Source organism: Astyanax mexicanus, chromosome 1 (assembly GCF_023375975.1).
Source record: "Astyanax mexicanus isolate ESR-SI-001 chromosome 1, AstMex3_surface, whole genome shotgun sequence".
Taxonomy (NCBI): Eukaryota; Metazoa; Chordata; class Actinopteri; order Characiformes; family Acestrorhamphidae; genus Astyanax; species Astyanax mexicanus.
The window spans coordinates 115,905,455-115,924,053 of record NC_064408.1 but is presented as its reverse complement, the minus strand read 5'-3'; the positions used below and the strand labels follow the sequence as shown (position 1 = coordinate 115,924,053).

Sequence of the window (18,599 nt, the reverse complement as noted above, 5' to 3'; positions counted from 1 at the left end):
AACGTGGCTTTATAGATAAGCGTAATTTGCACTGAATTAATATATCTTGCCTACCAGTCAGTGTGATCCCTGTCCTTGCTTTTCTTGGCTGAGCTTTCTTATCTGGGGGTTGTAGTTTGTCCCTTTTAATTGTAAACATGACTCGAAATTGTCCGTCGTCAAACGGCTGTGGATAGGGCTCAGCACACTTTTCATGTGCGAAAATACCTGCTCACACAGGTATGTTGAGCCGAACACTGCCAAGAGGGCCAATGCAATGCTCTTGAGACAGCCGAACTTTTCTAGTGCAGATGTCCAGCGTGCGAGGATGCAGGCTCCGTGCTGTTGCACAGGGGTGGATTCTAACTGCTTTCGGAGCTCTGCAAACTTCGTCACCTACAGTGGTGAGCTCTTCAGCTCTATCAGCTGCATCTCCACGTCCTGTACATCCATCCAGTCGATCAGAGCTGCGACACGATCTTTGACATACACAAAACCATAGTCTTACATCCAGGAGGGCTGAAATACCCTAGCTTTGTTTTTTAAGCTGGAAGCTCTGTCATCTGTTGTAACGCTATTAGGTGGGCTAACTGATTTTGATTAGGCTAAATTTAAACATGGGTCTGTGGGAAAGTGGGCGGGAGCTGAGTGCAGAGCATTGAGGAGCGAATTCGATTGAAGGGTCGTGCTGTCAGTCTGATTTTTTTTTTTTTTTTTTTTTGCTGATGCTGGTTCAGCGTGTCGCGTGCCAGTGATTATGCCTTGGCGTGCCAGCAGTGGCACGCGTGCCATAGGTTGCCGACCCCTGGTATAGAGAATATAAGAAGGAACAAAAGCAGGAAAAATACAAAAAACAACTGTCAAAATATGGTTAGACTTAACCTAAATTTACTTTAAAAAACATATTATACAGTCTGCTGTTGTAATAAAGCATTTGGAGCACAATAAAGCTGGAGTCAAATCGTAATGTGGTATTTATTTATTAGTATTAAAGCTGACCTTTTCCTTGATAATGTTCATCTTTTAACAGCACTCAAAGCTCTCTGATAAAACAGTAAATCTATATGGGTGCATTTAATTTTATTTATAATTTGCTACGAATATTACATAATGATTCAGACTCAACAGTTTAGTGTAACAAGAAGGAATATATTTAATCTGATCTCACTATTTAAAATTAAAAGATCATATTGTAGAGTTCCATGAATGGCATCTTCCTCACATATTTATATACACTGGTTTGCATGTGGACACATTAGGATAGGCAGATAAATCATTTTTAAAGGAAATATTTCAACATTTCTTAAACACAATCTCTGTCCACCACATCTGTATCATAATGACAGATTCCCACATATGAAGATTTTAATACATGTGTCCTGTGCTTGTGAGTTAGGGTCTCTATGTGTTAAATTATTGAGCTTTGGTCACTACTTCACCAGCTGTCTTATTTTGGACTGTTCACTTGCTGCCTAATATATATATATATTCATCCCTTGACAGAAACCATTGTAAATGAATATATTCTGGTGGTGATGTAATGGCATTCACAGTGTCACACATGTACAGAAAATATGTCACAGAAGGCATTACCACCCACAGTGGACAGTGCAGTGGATAATAATGGTGACTGGCGGCATCTGGCTAGAATTGTCCACGTAAGCAGACAACAGACAAGCGACTCTAGCAGAAACCCCACCCACATCCCACAGGCCAGCGCAGTAGTCGTTATACTATAATATTTGCTCAGTTTGTAATGTACATAATTAAAAAGTGGCATTTAAAGGGAAATGTAGTGTTAAAGTTAAGGTCTGCACTCAGAAAAAATGAATTGAGAGCTTTGGTCAGTTGCTTTGCATTGTTAGAGTGTAACAGTTGTTAAGGCCTTGGATTCCCTTTATATATACACACATATATATCCAGTCAAAAGTTTGGACACACCTCTTCTCATTCAAAGTGTTTTTTTTTTCTTTTTTTGATTTTTTACATTGTAAATTTAATATTGAAGACATTAAAGCTGACGCTGATTTTGAGTTTGTTAAACAGATTTTTATAAATACCAAGAGTGTTTTCTCAGTGTTTTAAAGGAGTTCCTGGAGGTGCTGAACAATAGTTGCTGCTCTTTCTTCACGCCCTACATCTCAGTTGATCAGGGGATTGTGGAGGACAAACACTTTTTTTTTTTTTTTTTTTTTTTACTGTTTACTACATAATTCCATATGTGTCCCTTAACCAATACGGTGATGACGGCTCCCAGAGCTGAAGCTAGTGTTACAGGTTGTAAATAGTGTTTTTTAATAAGCTTCTTTTGCACTTTTTAAAAAAGTTATTAATGCCTCGTTTTAAATGCCAGGGCTCTCCAGATTCTATTAATGAGGTGTGGAGCTAGTTTGAGCCTGGATAATGGTGTAAAAAGTGACTTATCAGTGCAAATTATGCTCTGAAGCACCCTTTTGTAAAAAGTGCTGGGCAAACAGCACAGAATTACTGGATCTCAGAACGCTGTGGGAGAACGGAGGTGTGCTATTCAACAAAGGTTAGTACTTTTTATCATGTTTTACTACAACAAAAGTCTCCTTTGATTGTTTTCACATATTTAATATTATTCTGCAATATAGAAAATAAATTAAAGAAAGAAATAAAGAAAACCATTGAATGAGAAGGTGTGTCCAGACTTTTGACTGGTACTGTATCTCAAAATCATTCATAGAATTCAGCAACTGCCCACTGGCTTCAATTTTAAGTCTAATTTAAGTAAAAGGGTTTTCTGTTATTATACAAAAGAGTACTGAACACCTAGTCTTTGGTCATCTATTCTATTATGCAGATGAAGTCAATAGAGATCAGGTCAAAAAAAAACTTTTAAACTTTTTTAAGAATTGTGAAACAATAAGACATACAAAAATACTTTCTCATGACAGTCATGCAGTCGTCACATGGCATGCAGAATACATCAGGTTATGTCAGTCATCGAAAAAGTGGTTCCTATGAATTTTTGGGGATTAAAAGTGAATGGAAGAGCCCTTTGTCCATTCATGGATGATGATGGAGAAGTTCTTCTGGTCCTCTCTGCCTCTCTGCTGTTTCTCAAGAACGTCCTACAAGTTCTTACAGCAGGCCTTCTTCTCTTCCTGTGCGTCGGACTGCGCAGGCTGGGGGCTGGACAGTGACACGGCGTTGATTGACCCGCGGGTGACCTCTTTACTGCTCACCTTCTTATGGATTTCTGTAAGAGATATCAGACATATTTACTTCTCAACAACAAAGTTCAAGAGTTGAAAATTCCCAAATTTATTAAGATTTAATGTTACAATAAAAAATTAAGTGATCACTTCAGTTCCTGAATCAGTTTCTCTGATTTTGCTATTTATAGGAATATTTTTGAGTAAAATGAACATTGTTGTTTTATTCTATAAACTACAGACAACATTTCTCCCAAATTCCAATTAAAAATCTTGTCATTAAGAGCATTTATTTGCAAACAATTATAAATAACAAAAAAGATGCAGAGCTTTCAGACCTTAAGTTCATATTAGTAATGTTTTTAGAGTTCAGAAATTAATATTTGGTGAAATTACCCCAGTTGTTATGCATCTTGGCATGTTCTCCTCCACTTGTCTTACACACTGCTTTTGGGTAACTTAATGCCACTACTGGGGCAAAAATTATGTATATATATATATATATATATATATATATATATATATATATATATATATATATACATACATATATATAACTTATGATTAACACCATATTATAGACAGAATGATTAGAATGAACCACCCACTACCTTTGTCTATCCACATCACTAGTAATGCTCCTGACACTAGGAGGGTGTGTTTATTTTATTACTGTTTATTTTAGTTTTTCTTTTACCTTTTAATTATTGTATTTATCTGATTTTCTGTTTTAGCTTTTAGGTTTTTTAAATTTTTTTTATTTAATTAATTTCATCTTTCTATTTATTTTATCACCTGTTTTACTTTTGGACTTTTTACCTTTTTTTATTTATTTTGTCATTTTATCTCTTTTTAGCTCTTTATTTTTTTGCTTCACATTTTAGCCTGTTCATTTATCTTTTATTCTGATTTATTTTATTTCCTCTTTACTAAATCTTATAGTATTAGCTTGTTCCTTATTTTAGCGTACAAAACTTAATTTTAATTTCGATTTATTTTTCAGTCCCTTTAAGTTGTAAATGTTCGGCTGCATTGAAAATGAATTACAGAGTGAAAATAAAGGTTAACATAAGCAAGCACCCAACGCATCCACTTCACCCAAGCTTCATAAGCAAGCTGTTTCTCATGGTATTTGCATTTTTGTGATTGTTTATCCTCTAAAAAATTGTAATAGCCCTGTGTGTTTATCATCACTACACAAATATGGCCACCACCTTGTCCCTTACACACATTTTTTAGACTATCTGAATCCATTAATAACATTATGTACTGTTAATTATGGGATATTCTAAATCTTCACAATTTCATGTTACAAATTATTTTTCTTTATTTGATGAACATCTGCCCATCTTTGCTTCTGAGAGACTCTGCTTCTCTAAAATGCTCTTTTTGTACCCAGTCAATTTAAATTTACAGTTTTTTGTTTTGCTTTGTTGAGAAGTTTAATTAAGGTGAGTTTTTTCATAAAATGGTAAAATGTCTCGCTTTTATTTTCTGATATGTAATTGGGCTGCGACGATTTTTTAAATTTGTCGACGACAGTCCTGCATTACACAAGTGCTGGGGACAGAAGCACAGTGGGAGATGGGTAAATGGCTCACTCACACAGGTTACACAACCAAACTTAACTCAATAGATTACATATTTACTTACAAAATATCAGAACTTTCCACATTTCAACAACATCAAGACATTTAAAAGCCCTTTAAATCTCATGTACTGTTTCTGTTGTTTCTGTAGTCTAATCAACTAATCTAAAAAATTATCATTACATTAGTTGACTAGCAAAATAACCATAAGTTGCAGCTCTAATATGTATTCTATGTATTACTGAGAGATTTGCACATCATTGAAATCTGTTTTAATGTTCTTTTATTAACATTCTACACAGCATCCCACAGTGTAATGAAGCAGGAGTACAACAAGTGCACATTAATTCCAAGAGCAAGGATATGAGGAAGCACAATACAGAGAAATCTGAGCAGAGCTATTGACAGTATACAAAACTCACCCTCCAGGACGCTGTTGAAGGCGATCTCCACGTTTGTTGACTCCAAGGCTGAAGTTTCCATAAACAGGAGTCCATTTTTTTCTAAATATAAAAGAAAAAAAACATCTTCTAAGGGCAGAGTTTGGTACTTTAACTGATTTAAACGAACTTGAATAATCCGATAATGAGACTTGCAATGCATGCAATAATCAGATCATTGCTTTAAAACCAGCCAATAAACTCACAGAATAAGACGTAAACCCATCATATAAAACCCACATGAGCCACTATATGAACATACATCAGTTAAGATTATTGTATTTTTCTGACTATAAGGCGCACTTAAAATCTTATTTATACACTGTAAAACATTTTAAGTTGGTTAAACTCAGCAACATAAGTTAACTCAACTTGATGAAAACATTTGTATGAACTCAAGATGTTAAGTTAAACAAGTTGTTCAAATACTCATTACTTATTGTTTCAACTTGATGCACTGAGTTAAAACAACTCAAGTGTTTAATTTGTCCTTTTTTAAAAAAATGTTCTGTTTAGTCAATAAACTAACAATTCAGCTTTATTTTAACACACACTTTCAAGTTAGTAAAACTTCAGTAATATTCACACAACTTATTATTTTAAGTTAAACATAAGTATTAGAAACATTTTTAACATTATTATTTAACTGCCAATACTGACAGTATATTGCTGGGGCAGAATAAGAGTAAACTCAGTAAAGAGTGAACTCTGTAGCTCAAAGCCAGCATACTGTGATCACTACAAACACAACAAAGTTAATGTGCTCTTACAGCTCTACAACGCTGAGGCCTGGCAATCAACACATATATTATATTACTGCACGCCCAGGATCAGGTAGCTTTGTACAACAGACAACACAAAGAAGGTAAGTAAGGGAGAGACCACACCCAATATGCAAATATTGGCCTGGCAATCAACGTATATATTATAATTAGTGCACGCCCAGAATAAGGTAGCTTTGGGCAACAGACAACACAAAGATGGTAAGTAAGGGAGCGGCTACACACAATATGCAGATATATGGTACCAGGAACCAATAGGAAAGCTGCATGAACCAACTCTGTAGAAAGAGCTAAAAGTTTTTCATTGGCTCAACAAACCTTTTTAAGTTTTCCGATTGAAAACAATGGAGTTGTACTGGCCGGTGAGTTCACTCAACTTAATAACATTAGTTCTTCTGACTAAAACACAGAATTACTTTTTGGAGTGTTGGTGACTCACGCAGCTGAAAGTAATCCCCTTTAGTTTTTTGCTCCTTGTTATTATTAACTGCTATGCGTCGGTTAAAAAGTGTTTAGCCCAATGTGCCCACGGTTTTAAAGTTGTAAAAAGTACTCCAGTCTTTTCTAACTTGCTGCCTATCACTCTACCTCTCTGCATTTTCAAATCTTCACACTTTCATTTTTTTAAACAATAACTTAAAAACTTATTCAAAAAGTTGAATAAACTTGGGTAAATTTGAATAACTCACAGGAAGTTAAGACAATATGTTATTTTAAGTTATTTTTATGTAAAACGAAGGAACTTGAGTTCAATATACTAAACTTGTCATGGCAATTGGAATTGAAAAGAACAAATAAGTTCACATAACTTAATGTGGCTGTAATGTTTTACAGTGTACTTATGTATGAATTTTACCCATAAAGTATTGAGAAGCAGTAAAGCCACTCCACTGAAATACAGCGTTTTAAGCATTAGCATTAATGGCAATGTTAGCTCTTTCACCATTCAAAAGCGAACATATCAGACTGTAGTCTGCGTGTTTACCGTGTTAAAACAAGACGTGGGATGAACCGCTAACTGATAGCGCCCTGGATTACAGGATTCTAGCGCTATCGGGCGGCAATTATGTCCCGCTAACACTGCAGTTAGCGGCTAATGCTAATGCTGCTGCACCCAGCCTTAGTGCTGGAGAACCTTCACTGAAAACTTATGTTTAGACAAAATATTGGAAATCTAAGCTTACTGTGAATAACCGGAAGCATTTTATTCACCCAAATACACAGTTTTCAGAAGAGAAATCTGTGTAGATTAACATCCAGCACTCATTTGACTTTGAAAGAAAATGCTTTTTTTTTTTTTTTACAGTTTTGTTCACTTAGGCGCTTCCCCAAAACTTCCCATTAAAAGGGAAACATGGTGACACCCTTGCTCACTTCGATGTAGGCATTCTTATTAGTATCGCTTAATGCGCTTTATAATCTGGTGCACTTTATAGTCCGAAAAATATTAATCCTTCAGTTTCAGTATTGCTCCAAAAATGCTTGGAACACGGTCTGTTTTCACTTCACAGTTTAGTACCTGCAAAATCCTTTGCATCCTCTGTTGGCACAGACCGTATCGATGCCAGGTCTGATTTGTTGCCCACCAGCATGACCACTATGTGGGGGTCCGCGTGGTCGTAAAGCTCCTTCAGCCAGCGCTCTGCGCTCTCGTAGGTCAGGTGCTTTGAAATGTCATAAACTAGCAGCGCTCCGACGGCCCCGCGGTAATACCTGCAGAGGAGGAACAGAAGACAGACAGGTCAGCCGGACTGAACAGGGCAGGTACTGAACTGACACAGGATGATCCTGATTTACTGTACAGTTTTACAGTCCGACAGGAGAGTGCTGGACCAAGCAAAGATCTGTGGATTTCGTTCTAGTGAATTGATATTTGAAACTCAGGTATTTGCAGATAACACTTTAACTAAATCTAATTTGAAATTGTATATAAAAGGTAAGTTTGTGTTATTTGTCTGAAAATGTGGATTGGTCTAAAAATGCTGTATTGACAATATTATCTATATTTGCAGTTCTTCAGGTGGACGGTCATTTCTGGTTGAGATTATGCTGTGCGCGATTGGCTGCTGATTCTCGCCAGTGTGAGTGTTTGTGGATTAGTGTTGAGTGTAAATGATTCTTTGTGGAACATGATAATAAAGCATCCTTTGGTGTCTAGAAAGGCACTATATGAAAACAATTTCATCATCATTATCATATAGTTGTTTGCAGCCTACAGTTTAATTTGCTGCAATGAAATGTTAATTACATTATATGTCTTATTAATGATTTTTAAGTAATAATTAGTATTGTACTTTTAATCAATCAGGTTTCAATCAATCAATCTTTATTTTAACTCGGGAGAACATTTACAGTATAAAGGGGATTAAAAACATTAGATAACAAATAAAAATAGGAAAATAATAATAGGAAGGAGAAATACAAGAAATATACACTTTAAATAAAACATTTATATGCATGTATATTGTATATAATTATATATTGTATATAATTGTAAATAAAAATACCATAAAAAATTAACACATAAAAAGTAAAGCATTTATCAAATTTAAAATAAACAAAATATTAATCGTAAAAGTAAATGATAAAATAAAATGATAAGAATGATAAGAAATGGTAAAATGAATAATAATGAACTAAGATCATTAGAATAAAAAATAAAAAAATAAATGAACAAATGAATAAACATAAATAAATAAAAAGTAGGAACAATAAAAATTAACATAAGAAAAATAATAAACTTTTTGATTTGCTAACATGTTATTTTTTAAAAGTCATTTTTATTGATGAAATAGTAGTAAATTGTAGATGTTATATATACAATAATCCAAATATTTATACATTACTTAAACTTAAAAACTAGACACGAAACCCTAAGGCAGATGAAAAAACATATTATACACAGAAAATTTCATTTAGCTCTTTATCATGTAATATTGTTGTGTTTATGCCAGAAAACAAATAAAACATGAAAACACGTTGTTACTTTTAAGGAATGATACATTCTGGATGATAATTCTTTAAGAGGGAATAACATATTACAAACATGTTCTTGAGTAATTTATGGAATTTCTAAGCATCATTGAGCATAATTAGTGTTAACTCCACAACACAGGCTATATTTAACATTCTAATAGCCTCTCTATTGTATATGTGTGATATTTGTGCATAGGGCCTCTACTCACGCTGAGGTGATGGCACGATATCTCTCCAGTCCGGCTGTGTCCCATATCTGGGCTTTGATGGTCAAGCTGTTTAGCTGCACAGTTCTGGTGCTGAACTCCACGCCAATGGTGGTCCGACTGTCGTGGTTGAACTCATTCTTGGTAAAGCGTGAGAGCAGGTTACTCTTGCCTACGCCGGACTCCCCTATCAGCACCACTGCAAAACAAACAGAGAACCATTAACCTCCCAGTAATGTACTTGCTAGAGGTCCTGGCAATGTTATGTTCAGAGGTTATCTATACTTTACTGGAGTAATTATTATTTTTCAAACGACTTTTTAATTCTACTTCTTCATTTTCACACAATGATCTGAACTTTCTACTCCTTACATTTTAAAAACAGCCTCGTTACTCCTATTTAATCTCAGCTCGTTTTAATTCCGGCTTCTCATCCTTCAATAAAACCCCTATCCAGATAAATCTCTCCATCCAGATAGAGTGAATCTGATTGTGATTGGATGTAGAGAAGTATGAACATATAGCATTCCGACTCCCTATTGGTTTATACTGTGATTCATCACACCTGCACACGTCCCGCCCCACCCACACACACACACACTCCAGTAAGAACATAGCAGACGTATGGAGTCTAGTATGAAGATGATCGGTGCAGAGACTCAAGAGAACTCCAGACAAATTCCAGTCTAACTAAACTCCTTTAATATATTTACTCTATTCTACTAAAATACATTCATTTACTATCAGCATATATACAGCTGAAACAGGAAACAGCCTAGTGCATCCCAAATAATATTATTAACATTAACTTTTTCAGACCTGAATTATGTTCCAGAGATGAAATAATATAAGAATATATGAATTTAAGAATGCAGTTTGTTCTATGAGCACTGTTATATTTTAATATAAACTCTATATTAAAAATGAAATCATAATAGCTAATACATTTCATTGCTTTTTAATGTCCATTGCATTGTTTAGCATTTTTATTTTAGATTTGATATTGACCTTTTATCTGACCAATCATCCCTAATATAAAGTGATAAAGGTTATAAAAAGTGTTCTAAACCCCATAAAACTAGTAAAAATTAGCTCATAGTTTGCCTCGTCGAGTTGAGTCTGAGTTGCTGTGTTTTCTAGTATTTAAAAAAAGGATTAACATTTTAAAAGAACATTATAGTCAATATGGCTTTTAGAAAAATGTGTTTTGGGGAGAGGGGGTAGTGCACTAGGACCATGTGGACCAGTCTAAGCTTTTGTTCTTAATGGCTTGATTTTTTCTCCTTATATTAATTTTACTTTTATACTTTAAGTCGTTTTGAAAGCAGTACTTTTACACTTTTACTTAAAGAGTAAAAACTTAAGTTGATTCTTCAATTTCTACAGAAATATTTTAAACCCTAGTATCTATACTTCTACCTACAGAGTAATGAATGGAGATACTTTTCACACCTTTGGTAATGGTTTTAATAAAGGACCTGGCTGGCCTTTGCTAGCTATTTAGCATCCATAGCTAGCAAATAGAAAATGCCTATTCAAAGTACTATATCTTGTAAATGTCTCACTGCTGTTTCCCTATTAGCACCAATGAAAAACAGATAAAGAACCATAAGCCACAATGTAATGTCCTTGCTACAGGTTCTGGCCTGTGCTAGTTATTTAGCAACCATGGTTGCCAAACAGTTAGCCCAGTTTAGACAGTCTGGGCCTATTCAAGGATTAAAAGACCAGAATAAAGTGTGGGTTGGTGGTTTTATGAGTCATTTGAGATGATTTCTTTCTTTTTCTAAGAGTTAACCATTAAAAACTCCAGCCTTCACACCCTCTAACAACAGCAACTGACAACTGCAGCTATGTTCAGACAAGCCAGAGGAGATTTCGGTGTTTCATAACTGAACATGGACGTCACACCCATCTAAACAGAGCGTGAATCACATAAAGGAGTGTGAGGTTTGGTAAAATACTGTATAAGCAAGACAATGTCCATTCAGACAATATGTTACCACACCACATATTATACTTTATACCTGAGTAGCTAAGGTCCCTCTTTGTTGTACTGTGGCTACACTGTATGGACAAAAGTTTTGGGAAACCTGTTTATTTTTATTTATTTTCTAAAACAATGAATGTAGTTACAGGGAACCCAAAGCTCAAAAAAATTGTATAAAATATTTTAATCTTCCCTAAAACTTTAATTCATACCATAGATGGTTAATACCATTGATTAATACCATTGATTTGGGCAGCATGGTGGCTTAGTGGTCAGCACGTTCACCCCAAGCACCGGGTTCTCTTCTCACACATGCCCATGCCGGTGAGAAGAGACAGCCAATCGCACACAGCATACTCTTAACTGGAAACCACCATCCACCATCCATCCATACATTTACACACACTAGATCAATTTAGACTATTTAATTATTCTGGGTACTTTCAGAATGTCCAGTTTACCCTATCACCTTGTTTTTGTTGGATGGTGGGATGAATCCAGCGTCCCTGGTGGAAATCCATGCAAAGACATAGAAACTCCACCCAGATCAGGACTTGAACCCAAGACCCCAGAGCTGGGAGGCAAACGTGCTAAACACTAAGCCACCATGCCACCCAAATTAACGGTATTAACCCTCTATGGCATGAATTAAAGTTTTGGGGAGAAAAAAATATGTCTAGTTTTGGGGGTTCCTGTTGATATATCAAATATTTTGATTTTTACTTAAAAAAAAAAAAAAATATATATATATATATATATCATTTAAATCAGGTATGTTGGAGAAGGAAAGCATCTAGAACATGCAGACTAGATTTCAGAGCCACTGTTTCATCATGACAGTCATAACAAATGTGGTGTAACTGAATAATGTTGTCCTCAGACAACAAGTAAAATAATAGTAAATATGTGAAAAGAAAGAAAGAAATCTTTAAACGACCCCATATACTACTTTTTAAAATCAGGCACATAAAAAATTGGATATAGATCAGTGTAATATTTTAATATGTGGTTTTGTTGGAGTAACTGTCTCTTCTGTCCAGGGAAGGCTTTCTACTAGATTTTGGATTGCACTGATGTAAGGATTTGAAAATGAACACCCCCAAATTATTCAAAACGTACTGGATGTGGCTTCAACAATAAGTCCAGAGAACATAGTTGCACAATTTGATGCATGTTTGCACTTTGTTGTGCATATTATACTGTTTTTTCCATGTTCCACCACAGTGGAAAAACATAAATCTACAAAAAACACAATAAATACAGTAGTCTATGTGTGGAAGTGTGCATATAAGTGTAATTTTTATTATTAAGGCCTCAACCTGACCTTCTCAAAAAATTTGAATATTATTTAAAACCAAATGGTACTTTTGGCAGTGTGTGCAGTGTGCCAAGTCCTGCTGGAAAATGAAATCTTTGTACACCTTTATACCACTTTAGAAGCTCACGCCTGGCATTAGGTATCCAGAGAGTCTAATTCTATTAGCAATACTTCTGTACAGGAACTAAACAAACTATTTGTGTGCATTTGCATGCCTGTGTCAGCAGTGAGCGGTAGAATGCTGCATTTATTACAACGGGTGTTTGGACAAGTAATTGCAATAAAGTGTGCATAGTTGAATAGTATGGTTTGTCCTACATTATGACTGTTACTGTACATTATATTTCTAGATACAGTTACAGTACAGATGGTCTGATGCTACCACCAGTGGATGGTTGTGTGTCAGTGTGTCATGCCTCACTGTCATCTAGTTTTCAGTGCTTCTGAAGAGGAAGTAGATTTAGCTCAGTGTGACGTGCTGATGTAAGTATGCGGAGCTGTGGCTGTAACTCTGGTCACATGAGGTATGGTGACTGGTGACTTCTGCATGATTTTAGTGATTAGAAACTAAAGGATTCAGGTAAACGGTCTCGAGAAGGAAGAGTACGATTGCTTTTGAATGATTTTGCAATTTAAAACAATTTTGCAGCAGCAGAACATAAGATAAACAGTAAAGTAATGATCAGTGTGTGTTAAAAAAATTAAAAAAACTGTGCTGGGATATTTTCACCCAGCGGAGAACTCGTCTCTCTCCCCCAACATATCAACACAAGCTCCAAGGTCGCAAATCAGATTTGCCATAGCAACCAGGGTGCTGTTTGCACAAGCCAGGTGACCGAGCGAGGGAGGGGGAGTGCGTGTTTTTCTCTCAGGCTTACTTTACACAGCCGAAAGTAAGGTTTTACAGTGATTTCCGTGATTGGAGAAACAGCAGAGGTGAATGGTCTACTAGAGCACTGGTATTTTTATTTTAGTTAATATGAAACCAGATTCACAGTTTCCACCATACTCAAGGACTCCAACATGGCACAGTTGTGTTTAATCAATTCAAGTCCAGTCAAGAGGCTTTTACTGTCAGTCGTTCCATCTGAGTACTAGTGCACAGTGCACTGAAATTACAATGAAATAGTTTCTCTAGAATCATGGTGCAACAGTGGAACATGGAACAAACAGTACAATATACACAACAAAGGGCAAACGTACAACAAACACGGAACTAAAACACTACACTATATACAGTAGTCTATGTTTGGAAGTGTGTATATTCAGACAATTGGGACATTCAGACAAAAATTAAATACAGCGAGAAAGCATTAAGGCTTCAATCCCCGAATTTCTCGCTCACCACTATCCCTCACCCCTCAACCCCCATTCCCAGGCCAAAAGAACAAACTAGTGCATTTAAAAAATATAGAATATCATTGAAAAGTTACTTTATTTCAGTAATTCAGTTCAAAATGTGATCTATTTAAAGTGTTTATTTAGTTTATTGTTCATTATTATGGCTTACGGCCAATGAAAACGCAAACATAAATGTCTCAGAATTTTTGTTTTATTATATAAGACCGATTGGTACTTTTGGCAATGTAGGCAGTGTGCCAATTCCTGCTGGAAAATGAAATCCACATCTCCTTAATAGTTGTCGGCAGAGGGAAGCATGAAGTGCTGTAAGATTAGAATTAGTAAGTGGACTTTAGACTTGATATAACACAGTGGATCAACACCAGCAGATGACAGACATGTCTCTCCAAACCATCACTGATTGGTGGAAACTTCACACTAGACCTCAAGCAGTTTGGACTGTGTGTCTCTCCACTCTTCCTCCAGACTCTAAACCCCTAAATTTACAAATAAAATGTAAAATTTACTGATGATCAGTGTTGGTTTGGGGAGACATGTCATCTGCTGGTGTTGATCCACTGTGTTTTATCAAGTCCAAAATCTTACAGCACTTCATGATTCCTCTGCTGACAACTTTTATGGAGATGAGGATTTTATTTTCCGGCAGGACTTCTGTACTTACTGTATAATATAGCATGATTTTAATGTAGTAGTACAGCAGCTCCTTAACACATAGCCAACTATAGCCATTAACATTAGCAATGTTAATAAATGTAATCCTGTTACCACACAGAAGGTGCATTAATATACAAGTCACTGTTGATAACAGTGCAGCTAATAAAACTGTAACTATTTCACTCTTATCCAGCAGGAATAGACTGTATTACACATTGCCACACTGTGTGTGTGTGTGTGTGTGTGTGTGTGTGTGTGTGTGTGTGTGTCTTTCTCTCCTACTTTGGCGTTTTTCACATTGGGTCAAACCAAACTGCAAAGTCCCACCCAGAAACGCTTGCTCTGAAAAAATACTCTACTGTACACTCATTGTCAAAGAAACAATTGGAAAAAAAATGTTGGACTGCATTGCATTTGGAAGTGCAATAAAAATCACCAGGAACAATAAATGATCATATGGGAACTGATATGGGAAGGAAGTAGTGTGTAATGTATGTGTAATGTATATGTAATGCAACATGTCAGATACCTTTGCATGGATTTCAGAGGTTCTTAATGGTATCCTGCGATAATCCATCCCACACATCTCGAATATTCTTACATAGTTTCGAGAAGGGTATAGCTGCAGCCTCGGAGACTGCAGTTTTAGGACCCTGCAGTTTCAGGACCGCAGTTCTAGGACCCTATGTTTTCGCGAAACTGCCACCTAGTGAAGTGGTCGTGGACGCGGACGCGATGGATTACATTCGGAATGTGAGTTCGGAATGTGAATCAAGTTTTATAGCCTAAATTTATTGTATTAAAATATTTTTTTGTATCTCTCTCTCTCTGTCTTTTCTTTCTTTCTCTCTCTTACAGAAGTCATTGAGATCCAAGTTCTGCTTCATTTTAACTGGTGTTGCCTGTTTACAATTTTTTTTACATATAGGAACTGAAAATTCACAATTATTTTAGTGACAGTTTATATAATAGTATGATGCATGATGAAACCTGGGCCATTTTTACCTGCTGTGTGTTAAAATAACCTTATTTAAATGTAGAGTGGAAAAACAAGGTTTTAAGCTCATAAAGTGATGCACATCTAGATTATTCAGATTCATATGCATTATCATGTACCATATTTTAAAATCCTTTATTTTTCCCCAGTATCACTTGTGCATTATGTATGAAAATAGACCAGAAAAAAGACATTCATTGACAGTACGCCTTGTAATCCGGTGCCCTTTATAGTGCAAAAATACAATACTAGGTATAATTTAACTGCAATCTGAGAACATTTTGATGTCAAATAAGACATGACATGACAGCAAATGTGACATTGGTTTGGGTGACAGCACCACATATTACTTATAACATAGGCTGTTTTTTAAAAAACAAAATTACATTAAAACTTTACTACTTTTAAGGCAGGATATTTGAAATCATTGCTGTAAACATGTTGTTACCTAAATTTCCAACCCACACATTAAAAGAATGTTCAGCAATGATTTAAAAATTTTCAGAAAAGTTAGGCAGTAACAATACAGAAATAGTATTTCAGGAATGTTCTGAAAATGTGTGACATAATAATTGTTGCATGACAAAGTTACAGATATTAGAATGTTTCTAACAAAATATTCCAGGCTAGATGAATTCTCACATTATGTAAATGTTAAAAGTATCACTCAGTACAAAAATGACTAAAATACAACATTGTCCCAAGAGGCTTTGCAGCAACGTTACCAGAATGTTTGAATAAAATGTTAAATAAAAATGTTCTAAGAACAGCCATATTATTATTAAACGTAATAAGAATGTTGATTGAAACCTTCAGAAAACATTCTACTACCCAAATACTTGTGTAATAATTAAAAAAGTTATATTGCGAAACAAAATATCACAATCCTACGACATGTCAATGTTTTTTTACACCCCTAAAGACTTCTTAAAACAAGAACACATGTTCCTTTTTAAATTAGCAGCAAGACAATAAAACAGAAGTGAAAACAGATGATAGAACGCACCTTTAAAGACAAAGTTGTAGGCCTCATCTGACCCCATTCTCACATGAGTTCCTCTTTCTCAAAATCTGGATGAGAGCATGAGTCAAGATCCCCTGAGTCAAGCTTGTGCGAATGGGAAGAGGGAAAAACAGCAGGAATGAGGAACTCTCCCACTGGTCCAGGTCTCAGCTGTAGATCAGGGAACTGAAACAGAGCAGACTCAGTTATAGCTAGTGTTCTCAGTCCCACCTGAGTGCGAAAGTTTACCTGCTGCTGCTACGAGGAACTACCTGCAGTGTTCAGCCAGGCATTTCCGCTGACAAGTGGACTGGGGGATGGAGGTGGGGTGGGGCTGGTAACTGTGTGTGTGTGTGTGTGTGTGTGTGTGTGGTTGTGGTTGTGTGTGAGTGAGACTACAAAGCAGGTTGAACAAGTAGGGCGAGGACAGGTGCAGTCACACGAAACTCACTCCTATATGCTGCACCTGCCCGGCCAATAAGGGTACAGGCAGACTCAGGCTCCTCCCAGTTATGAGGAAGAGCCAATCAGGCCCTCAGTCCTCTATATCCAAAGCAGGAAAGGAACCAGCCTAAGCTCCAGGGAGCCTCTCCTGGTGCAAACAGTTCAGATGACATCTGTTGCTATGTGGAGGTTTTCTTCACAAATGGCTTCACCAGGTAGTTTGGTGAACAATTTAAAGGGCCAATATCCTGCATTTTCTATGTATAATCAGAAAACTACACCTTTTGGCATCTCATCACTTGACTATTTATCATATTTTTTACTTTAAACTTCACAGAAATCACATTTTCTTGCCTAATCACTTTTTATTATCACTTTAATTTCCAGTCATGACAAGCTGTACTCAGAGCCATTTCAAAGCATTTGGGGGCCCCAAGCAGAATGGACCCCCATTTGGTAGATACAAAAAAAGTCCCCACCTGGATTTTACTAAGCAAATAGGTACGAGCCTCCTATATTGGATAATTACTACTTCATGTGTGATTTTCTTTCAGCTGGCAACAAGTTATTTAACCCTAACTGCTGCAGTGAGTTGCTTTTCATTTCTTAAACAACCATGTCGAAAGTAGTCGTGAAAAATATTTCAGTCTCTTTGGTAAAGGGTCAAATCGTTTGCATGCTTCAAGCAGAGAAAACATCTAAGGAAATTGCAGAAATGACTAAAATTTGGTTAAGAACTGTCCAACACATTATTAAAAACTGGAAGACTAGTGGGTACCATCATCTTTGAGGAAGAAATGTGGCCGGATTATTGTAATCTGCGATTAATTAAAAGTTGGGTGAATTGGGTGAAGAAAATCTACACTAAAACTCAGGGCTGTGTTTAATAGTGAAAGTAAAAGCATTGCCACACGCACAGTGCGAAGGGAACTCAAGTGATTGGGACTAAACAGCTGTGTCGCCATACGAAAACCACCTATCAGTGAAGATAACTGGAAAAAAAGGGCTTCAATTTGCTAGGGAGCATAAAGATTGGTGCGAGACGCCTCCTTGAGAGGGATTTTGAAAACAGAGTTGTAGTATTTTCCTGCACTGTCCATCACAAAATTTAGAGGGCCGCTCCCACAGTTTGTTGTTGTTGCATTTAATTCATTTAAAAGCCAATTTATACTTCTGTGTTGAACCTACACCGTAGCCTATGCAGAGTATGCTACGCAGTGGGGTGCGTGTATAGTTCTGCACTGCGGCTCTGCATCACTCTGCACACAAACGTATATATGGGGCTTAACCTGTTGTTGTGTGGAGGCCCCAGGCCAGCTTGGGGCCCAAAGCAATTGATTGGTTTTCTTGCCTTGACGCAACATGCCTGGCTGTACTAAAATATGGACAATTTGAATGAAAACTGGCATTTGGTGGAAACATGATTAATCTAGATTTGCAGACATTGACCTTGCTCTGTTTCAAAGATACATTTGTCTTTCCTAAAATAATTTTAATTATGGTAATAGTTTACCATGACTTAATGGACAGTTTAACCTTTTTCCTCTTTCTTTCCTTTCTGTTTTCTCTATCTATCTCTTCTACATGTATGGTGATGCCCTGTTCCTGATGTTGTCAGGCCAGGCTCTCCACCGCCCTACAACCCTGCACTGATCAACATTAACACACACAGATTCT

The 18,599-nt window shown here is 36.2% G+C and overlaps 1 protein-coding gene across 2 annotated transcripts; it reads right to left on the bottom strand.

The window, feature by feature from the left end:
- Window positions 1-943: 943 nt before the first annotated feature.
- rab25b (RAB25, member RAS oncogene family b) lies at window positions 944-16,871 on the bottom strand. 2 transcript variants are annotated; one of them, XM_007242166.4, is made up of 6 exons: window positions 16,751-16,871; window positions 16,482-16,664; window positions 9,158-9,353; window positions 7,492-7,685; window positions 5,173-5,253; window positions 944-3,205 (listed from the first exon to the last, which is right to left on the bottom strand). In XM_007242166.4, exons 2-6 carry the CDS (start codon window positions 16,516-16,518, stop codon window positions 3,078-3,080), a joined length of 636 nt encoding a protein of 211 aa, XP_007242228.2. In that variant the 5' UTR covers window positions 16,519-16,664; window positions 16,751-16,871; the 3' UTR covers window positions 944-3,077. The 2 variants fall into 2 exon arrangements, with proteins under 2 accessions (XP_007242228.2, XP_049323693.1); XM_049467736.1 differs by having other exon boundaries at window positions 16,482-16,871.
- Window positions 16,872-18,599: the final 1,728 nt, after the last annotated feature.